At 30.9% G+C, this 10,053-nt stretch overlaps 1 protein-coding gene across 1 annotated transcript; it reads right to left on the bottom strand.

Annotated features, from left to right (window-relative positions):
* Positions 1 to 5,707: 5,707 nt before the first annotated feature.
* Positions 5,708 to 10,053, bottom strand: LOC143058038 (uncharacterized). Its single transcript, XM_076231501.1, has 4 exons — positions 9,901 to 10,053; positions 9,396 to 9,652; positions 7,042 to 7,200; positions 5,708 to 6,344 (listed from the first exon to the last, which is right to left on the bottom strand). The coding sequence occupies exons 1-4, from the start codon at positions 10,034 to 10,036 to the stop codon at positions 6,315 to 6,317; spliced, it is 582 nt and encodes a 193-aa protein (XP_076087616.1). The 5' UTR covers positions 10,037 to 10,053; the 3' UTR covers positions 5,708 to 6,314.

Genomic DNA, 10,053 nt, shown 5'->3' with positions numbered 1-10,053 from the left:
TTCGTTCGAAGTACTTGATAAATTGCATGCTTATAATTGGTGCTTTTGATTTTTCTACCCTATATACCACTTTGCCTCATAGTTTTATTAAGAAAAATTCACACACCTCATTAAATGGTCATTTAGAAAAAGTCAGAATATTCAAACTCTTTTAGGTCACTTTTTTTTATTAGCAACAAAGGGAGCTTCAGTCAATATATATAAACAATACACCAACGTTTCATGAGAACTGCTGAAAACATTTTTGTGTTAATAGATATAGGAAGATGTGGTGTGAGTGCCAATGAGACAACTCTCCATACAAATAACAATTTAAATGTCTGAAAACTGGAAAATCACCCCTTTTTAATTAATAAAACCCGTTAACTCGGAAACGTAAAATCTAAAATTTATAAAAATTGAAAGTTACCTCATGTTAATAGATATAAAGAGGGGGGCAAGGGGGGTCCCAATAACAGCAAAACAGCAAATTGATTTGGCTTATAACAGATAACAAGGAATTAAAATGGACAAAAACAGATAACAGTAAATGAAATATTAAAATATAAAGTCGAGTCCTTGACAAATCCAGTATTTCTCATTATGGGTATAATCCTTTGTAATGAACTCCATTTTCTATGAACATGGTTTTTAGAATTATGTATCTAGATATGTATTTGGTATATTCTTGTTCGTCTGTTGTCAACATGTCGGACATTAACTCAAACACTCTTTAACAAATTTACATAAAACTTTGGGAAATTGTTTATATCTATTGACGTGAGCTCTCTATCGTTTGTTTTTTTTTTTATAAAATTTAGATTTTAAGTTTCTGTGTAATGGGGTTTTATTCAATAAAAATGGTGTTTTTTTCAGTTTTCTGATAATATCTCAAAAATCCTTTCACAAATTTGCAAGGAATTTTGGTGAATTGATTATATCTATTGACATGAGCTCCCTTTTAATTTTTATAAATTTTAGATTTTACATTTCCGAGTTGAGGGATTTTATTAATTTAAAAAGGGGGGGGGGGGGTTCTTGTTTTTGGACATTAACACAAAAACGTTTTTATCAGTTCTTATGAAACTTTGCTGAATTGTTTATATCTATTGTTGTTAGCAGCCTTTCGATTTTTTTTTTTTTTTCTCGATTGTATGTTATTCAGTTAAGGGGCTGATTCAGTAAAAAAGATGGTATTTTCCAGTTTTCGGACAATAACTCAAAAATGTTTTCAGCAGTTCTCATGAAACTTTGGTCTATTGTTTATATACAGAAAAGTCATGATATATTGACTGATTTTTATAAATATCTGATATGACATTGAGAAGTTATTGAATATTTCAAAAAGGTGACGGGCATATAATGCGCTCGTGGTGTAGCTGTTTATTTGTTATAGTATACTTTTTCAGCATTTTTTTTTGTACAGTTATGGAAACTCACACAAGGTTGTAATTTAAATAGTGAGTAATAAAATTCAGAATGAAAAATTTGGAATATGTCAAAGAGACAAAAAAAGATATCTAGTAAAAATTCAAGGGCAGTTATGGTATCAAAGTAGGTCCAATTGACATAGTTCTTGTGTTTGTTTGCTACTAAAAATGACCTAAAAGAGTTTGAATATATATATTCGCATTCTGACTTTTTTAAATGCCCATTTAATGAGGTGTGTGATTTTTTTCTGAATAAGACTATGAGGCAAAGTTGTATATAGGGTAGAAAAATCAAAAGCCCAATTATAAGCATGCAATTTATCAAGTACCTCGAACCAGTTTTGACACTCCAAAAGTAATTTATTCCACTATTTTCATCGGCCTTATTTGAACAATTTTTTATCAGGTTTTTGATTGTACCAAGTCTACTAATAAGTAGAATACATAGTTTAGTAGTGGAACGATGGCTTGAACGAAATAAATCTTTGTTTGTAATGAGGTATGTGCAGCTTCGGAACCTAGTACATGGTGGGAACGTTTATTGTACAATGTATTTGGTTCTGCTATGAAAAGAGCTGAGTCTATGTACTATATAATATAAAAGGTTAAGTGGTTGTAAAGACCTAGTCCTTAATTGAGATCCTTGTCAGATATTCCTGGCCATATGTTTTCCTTTTTGTCCTATTAAGAATTGTTCTAATTCAATATGTTCGTTCGTGGCTGTCAAAAAAATTCTAACATTCCAATTTTCAATAACAGTTAATATCAAATACATTATCACAATAACAGATAACAAAAAAACTAAAAGCCCAATAACAGCTAACAAAGAATAAGACAATAACAGATAACAGCAAATATATTTTCAGAAAAACAGATAACAAAGAATTAAAATGCCCCATAACAGCATAACAGCTAAACCCCTTGCCCCCCCTATAAACAATTCACCAAAATTCCTTGCTTTGTGAAAGCATTTTTGAGATATTATCAGAAAACTGAAAAAAAAAACACCAATTTTATTGAATAAAAACCCATTACCCAGAAACTTTAAAAAATCTAAAATTTATATAAAAAAAAAAAAAGGGAGCTCACGTCAATAGATATAAACAATTTCCCAAAGTTTAATGCAAATGGCTGAAGAGTTTTTGAGTTAATGTCCGACATGTTGACAACAGACGGACAACATTATACCATAATACGTTCCGTAAACGACCATTAAAAATATAATATATTGAGCAGTAATTTAAGCACATTCTAGATACATAAATTAATACTAAAAACATAGTCATAAAAAATGGAATGCATTACAAAGGATTATATCAGTAATAAGAAATACTGATTTGTCAAAGACCGAATTATTTTAATATTTCATTTACTGTTATCTGTTTTTGTCCATTTTAATTCCTTGTTATCTGTTATGAGCCAAATCAATTTGCTGTTTTGCTGTTATTGGGACCCCCCTTGCCCCCCCTCTTTTAAACAGTATAGTTTATTTCAGAATCATAGTTGTGTTTTACCTATAAACTTTTATAAATGATTCTGAATTATCTATTGAACAGGAACATAGATATACTCACAGATTAAAATGAATGTGTAAAACATATCTTTTAACGTATGTACATGTGCAATACTAGTATTTGGAAATATCTTAAAAAGAGGTAGGGCTATTTTGCCGATGATTTTTTTCACAGAAGGGCCAATTTCAAAAATTGCCGAAAGAATAAAATTTACTATAAAAACAAAAAATAAAAATGCTTTTTGATCAATATCTCGATTTACATATATTATGACATGTGTGATCAAAAGTTAATTTGACCCTAAAAAAGGATGAAAGTCCAATATGCGGATTTTCAGGTGTTTTTAGGTGAGAAAAACAGGGAATCCCCTCAGAAGGACATTTTAAACCAAAAAAAAGTTATGATTTTTATGACTGTTGTTATTCATACTACTTGTTCCCTCAAAAATGAAATTGGTTTAGAGTGTCCTTATTACAGATCATTACATAAAAACAACTTTTTAAAGAAAAAATTGTAACATCGATAAATTGTACCGATATAGCTGCTTAATAAGAGAGATATATATAAGTATCGCCGTAGCTCCATTAGTAGAGCACAGAACTACTAATAAATGATTGTTTGAAAGAAAGGGTTCGAATCTCTCCAGAATATTTGCATTTTTGGGTTGTTATATTAAATTTTAATGTTTCTATCATATTTTTTCGGATGTTTGCTTAATTCATAGAGTCATTCTGGTTCATTTTGACTATATAGTTTACTAGTTTATCATTTTACATGTATCAAAGAAAAAAAATAATGTATTGCTTATTGTGTGCATTCCTAGACTATCCATACTCTTGACTTACTTTCTATCCATGTGGTTACATTTATTACATATTTTCAAGGACCAACTGCCGTCAAACTGATGTAGGGGCCTGTACATAACCAATAACACGAGAATTAATTCTATAGCAATGAAACCTACATGTTGCGGGTGTTATATACACATAACTTAAAATAAGGCCATTGTATACAAGTTTCAAAACAACACAAACTATTTTTCGAAACCTTTTTTGAACATGGTATTATATGTAACAAATGCAGTCAACAACAATTTTGTCGCCAATTTACAAACTGTTTAGATACTAGTACTGATATATTTACCACCGTCCCTACACCGGTACCTAAGTCATCAGAAAATAAAACAACACAACAGAACAATCAATTACACTACAAATCGTGATTGAAGGTAAAACATCAAGAAGCTGTTGCATCTGTATCATGCACAACGAAGGTCCGATTTGTTAAAATGACAGAAAAGGCAATATAACATGTGTAAGTAACACAGGGTGATCTATGACCAACTGACGGTAAAATGTTCTCGGGTTAAAATATATACATGTAGTATCTTATCTTATCTTATAGGCGATAAAACCTTAAAAGACCAGGAAAAGTACATATATACAGATATTTAGAATGAGAAAATCAAGATTTGAATTTGTTCCATGTTATTTGGCTCCTTGGCATGTTACGTGGTATGGCACCTTGCATAAAGGATGTTAATAATAAAATAAAATCAATATTAAAAAATCAATAGCCTTGGCCTTGTCTTTGTAGGAATACCTGTTCAAGGTATGAAAATAAATGATGTGACGTATTTTCATGTACTATAATTAACATCTATCGGGCTATTTAAAGCATGATTTACCTATCTAATCGAATGAAACAAATCGCCGGCAAATTGGCTCTACCTCTTTGTCAGGAAAATGCATGAAATTAACAATATATTTACAAAATATATAGATTTTTTTAATTTATTAATTTGACATAAAAATCAACTTAGATTTTGAGAAATCTCTAATACCTCAATAATGTTCTACCAGACTAATTTATATACAGTGAGATTTTATTCGGTTTTGGCAGGTATTCGGTTTCATAAGGTTCACAATGCAGACAATGTGATATGATTGATCTTCAGAACAAGTTTGGATTAGACAGGTTTCCGGTTTATTCAGGATTCGGTTTAATCAGGTTTCAATGTATTCCACCCTACACCCATGTCCTTATTACAGGACATTTACCTCTTGTCCGTATTGTGAATTTATTCTCATCCTAGACCTGCATGCTATGTGTGTGCCTGTCCCAAGTGAGGAGCCCGTAATTAAGTGGTTGTCGTTTGTTGCTGTGTTACATATTTGTTTCCTTCATTTTTTGTACATAAATTAGGCCGTTCGTTTTCCCTTTTAAATTGTTTTACATTTGTCATTTCGAGGACTTTTATAGCTGACAATGCGGTATGGGCTTTGCTCATTGTTGAAGGCCGTACGGTGACCTATAGTTGTTAATTTCTGGATTGAATCTGGTTTTTGTGGCTAGCCAAAAGTCCCGCATTAATGGAAATGTTACAAAATATCGTTAAAATAACAACACTATATATACGTGTATATGCGACAGGAATGCAGCGCAAACTAACCCAAGAACACTCATCACAGAGAAACAAAAACAAAAACGCCAATAGCAACCAAACATTCGGTAAAAAGAACCCCTTTGAAATCGTTATGAAATGACCTTTCCATAAGACAAACCACTTTTATATTCAGGCGTTCTCGTTGATACATTGCAAAAAATGTCCGTTTCAGACAATAATTTTGAAGATTGTGATTTTTTTTCGAACATGATACTTCTGAACCTTTTTTTGTTTGTTCGATACTTCCAAAATAACAACAAACATTTTATTTTTTTTATGCTTTTAAAAGAACTCTTCAGTATATATACAATTTCTGGCAATGCGATCTTTCTGGTCATTCCTTGTCCAGTTTTGATAGATTAAACATGATAAAAACAATGATTATAAATGAAGATTAGGAAAAGATAAAGTGCTAACCAGTGTCGTAATTTGTACATGTCTGCATGCTGTAACACCCCCATCGTGTAAATTTGACATATACAATAGTTAAGAGATAACTGTATTGTATTTTAAGCTCCGACGGCATCAATTGATGATTTTATGGTGACAAATTAAGTTAACTGGCGGCCATCAAATCACCAATTGATGCCATCGGGAGCAATAATGTTATCTCCATTCTAATGAATCTGACAGAAAACCACCTCAAATTGTACATTTAAAATTTGTCATAGTATTTCGTCGTCTGCGCTTGCGAGAACGTTTTCATGGCATCTTTTGACGGTGAATTGATGCCATGAAAATTAATGGCGTTATCCAATCAAAATGAACGTTACAAACTCTAGAATTCGTTAGAATGTCTCTTCCCTGATTTGTAATAGATTTATTCAATTCTATTTATGCACATGATAATCATTTTGTCCCGGAAAAATCATGAGAAAAAGAAGTATAATATGATACAAGCTGGCACCTTTTCGGCAGAATAAATTGGCACTATTATTGCATCACTTAGAGCATCCAGTCGACAATATCTTGAACCTGTAAAACAAAAACAAAGATATATTTATAAGAGTCATAAAAAATATTTCATGGTGTTGCCATTTTCTCTTCTACTTATTAGTTTGTAATGCCATTTAAAATCTTCCGTCTCTTTTTATTGGACACATATTATCATAAATCCTTCGCATTAACACATGGTAGATCATAGTAGTTACTCTCAGTCTGATATTACTATGAATTGTTTGTAATATGACTATAAAATAATTTTCAATAGGTGCTTTCCCCGGACAAATAAAAATGACGTCTCAAATCGAATATCTTTACACCACAATATCCATATGGGTTTGTTTTCCCCAAAAAATGACCGCAGGTCAACCGGAACGATGTACATTGTTAATCTGCAATGCATGCTTCAAACTAAATGAGATAGCAACTATATATGAAACCCAACATGAAGCTATTTAAAAATATTATAGCTAATTTCCTAATGCTTGTAGAGTAAAACTTTAATTGTCGTGCTTGCTTTGTTTCTGTTAACGTTTACTCTTGTTTTGTAATTAAGATTGACATCTTCAAACGATATATATAGGCATAATTAAACTTGTTTATATTATATTTAAATTCCGGCGTTATACCAATAACAATTGCTCAATATACAAACAAAGCAAGCAAGCTATAACCAAAGTCTTGCTTTACATGCATTAGGAAATTATCTGTAAGGACAATAGGAGCTTACTGTATTATGTACTCTTGACGCTGCTTTGCTTATGAATTTGATCTGTTCTGATGTAAATCTGCTTGACATTGCTGCTGTTTTTCTAACATTCTCAATTTTAAGTACCAGTCCAATCTGTCCTAATTCTTTGACAATATCGTCTAGTAGCTGAATAAAAATCTGTAAAACAATTTCGAATTTAATTTGCACAGCCAGCATACATAAAACATTTTACTTTCGAATTGTTCACGTCCTCAATATGGATGCCAGATTTGTCATTTCTCATTAAATAAAATATATTTCCATCCAGTAGAATATGAGCCAGTCCATGCGAAAAGGTACAAAAACGAAAAATTTACGAAATTCTAAAAAGTTTTGATAATTATTGGTAGTAGACTTGTAATTTATAAAACACATTAACTTTTCCTCATATCATTAAGATGTGAGCTACACGCACCTGTAAGTGTTGAGACCCCCCTTAGTTTTATCAAGATTTTTAATGAATTATTTCATATTTTTCAATCATTTTCAAAGTACAGTTTAAATGGCTTGATTTGCCAATTGATAATGTTAACCCCGGTAGCAGTGGGGATAAGGCTCTCGCTTACGATACTGATATGAATGCAATCTAACCGGGCAACGGTTCAAATCCCGTGCAACTAACTGATAAACTAAGGTTGATTTATATAATTAAGAATTGAATGCTTCTTTTTGTAAATTTATTGGGGTGTAAAAGCGTTGACCGAAGTACATTTTGTATGAAGCGCGGAAGTGCTTCATTCTAAAAATGTACGCACGGTCAACGCTTTTACAACCCTATAAAGTTACAAAAAGAAGCATTCAATACTTATAATTACATTTTTTAGCTATGATCACGAAAACACGAATTTTATATATTTTATTATTTAATTCACCTGTGCACTTTATTGTTGGAGCACGTGTTATCATGAATGAAAAGTTGTATTGAGCATTACAACTGCTTACGGAATAACACGTGATGTGCAGTTAGCCAATCAGAATAAAATATTATAATGAAACATACATCTAATGTAATTATTATTTAATAACTTAACTTAACTTAACTCCCGTGCAACTAAGGTTGATTTATATAATATTTAATAACGTAACTAAACTTAACTCCCGTGCAACTGAGGTTGATTTATATAATATTTAATAACTTAACTTAACTTAACTTAACTAAGGTTGATTTATATAATATTTAATAACTTAACTTAACTTAACTTAACTAAGGTTGATTTATATAATATTTAATAACTGAACTTAACTTAATTTCAATTTCTAAAACACAAGATGTCATAGTTTTTGTATTTTCCCTCATGTTTTAATGTTGTCTTACTTTCTTTAAACCTGTAGAACTGACGGAAATTATTGACTTTTGTCTCTGTATTGTCGAAAAATTTTAATTTTAAGCTTCTGGTCGGTATCGCATTAGTCCGGGAAACAAATGATTTTACACTTGCTCAAATACCAAAAATTCAGATATTTCTACGTCTTGTTCTGTTTTAATTGACAAATTCGGGATAGAATTGACAATCTTATGAATGTTCACATTAATGTAATTTTTTTTCTCGGATAAAATCGTTTTTTCAAAAATACTATAGAACAAACTTTGATAACATGTCCTGTAAATTTTATCAAAAGGACTTTTTGTACCTTTTCGCATGGACTGGCTCATATAAATTAAGAACATTGATTGAAATTTTTTTTGACCAAGATTAAAAGTAGAATGATTTGTATTTGAAAAAAATCCACCCCAAAAAAATGTTTTCTCAAGCTTAAACATAATCAGTAGTTGTCTTAAGCTATATCTGAATGTAATCAAAGAAAAAAGACTGCGGTATGATTGCCTATGATTGATTAGAAAATTGTCTAAAAGAGACCAAAAGACACACAAGTTAACAACTACAGGCCATACCGCACAGTCAGCTATAGAAGGCCCTGAAATGAAAAATAGAAAACAATTCCAACGAGACAACTAACAGACTTTTATACGAAATAGTGACAAAAACGAATACTGTATATTATACAGCAACAAACGTCAATCACTTAATTACAGGCTCCAATTTGAAGGAATATATTGTGGATGAAAGTTTTTTTTTAATTCATATCATGCATATGTCAAACAGATTTCATCTGATAATTTGTTGTTTTGTGTTACTGTCTCATTTTAATCATCTCATAACTTTTGGACGAAATGGAATATAAAATATAGAATGGAAATGGGGAATGTGTCAAAGAGACAACAACCTCACCATAGAGCAGACAACAGCCGATTAGAGATCAGTTGCTTTATCATTTAAGAACTTTTATTAGATTTTTTGTAAGTTAATGCATTTATTCATTTATATAATTACTTCTTCTCCTTCAACTGGTTTTCCAAAGAGTATAAGCACCATTCTTATGACGTACTTTTCTTCTGGGAACAAACTACGCATGTCTAATGATTGACTCGACTTGGAAGAAGAACAGTACATGTTTCTCAAGTGTTTGGTCAGACTTCTTAGGTTTTTATGTATGTCATAAAACCTCTTCTCATACTGACTCTGACTTACAATATTTGAACTATTAAATGATTCTTGTGGAAAGATTGTACTGAGGGTTTTTGAATTCTCTGTAAAATAAAGAAATCAAAGTGTAGGATTATAGTATATTGTCAAGCAATAAATATTTGTAGAAAAACTTTAATTTTATCATTTTCTACAATACAGTTCAGATACTAAACTATGTCAATTTCTCTAAATTTGCTTGTGAATTAGTATGCGATTTTGTTTACAGAACTCCTAAGTTAACTTTCCCGTTTGTCAATATTTATTATCTATATTTCTTATCGTTTCAATCTAAATAAGATTATAGTATTACTTTTGGATGTTTTCAGTAAAGCAACTTTTCCTCTTGCTTTCTGGATATCTAGATCCTTTTCAGGAAATTGTTTATTGATACAGTCTTGTATCTTGACCATTATCTGGTGAGCATCTCCCGTTTCAGTCACTTTCATCAAAATATTTTTTCTAA

Source organism: Mytilus galloprovincialis, chromosome 14 (genome assembly GCF_965363235.1).
Source record: "Mytilus galloprovincialis chromosome 14, xbMytGall1.hap1.1, whole genome shotgun sequence".
In the NCBI taxonomy this organism is placed as follows: domain Eukaryota; kingdom Metazoa; phylum Mollusca; class Bivalvia; order Mytilida; family Mytilidae; genus Mytilus; species Mytilus galloprovincialis.
Note: the sequence above shows the minus strand (reverse complement) of the source record. Positions and strands in the feature narration are given on the sequence as shown.

Coding starts and splice junctions, on each gene's coding strand:
- LOC143058038 (XM_076231501.1), bottom strand. CDS start 10,036: ATGAAAGTGACTGAAACGGGAGATGCTCACCAGATAATGGTCAAGATA. Junction 9,653..9,900: donor TTTACTGAAAACATCCAAAA/GTAATACTATAA, acceptor TTTATTTTACAG/AGAATTCAAAAACCCTCAGT. Junction 6,345..7,041: donor CGTCAAGAGTACATAATACA/GTAAGCTCCTAT, acceptor TTTGTTTTACAG/GTTCAAGATATTGTCGACTG.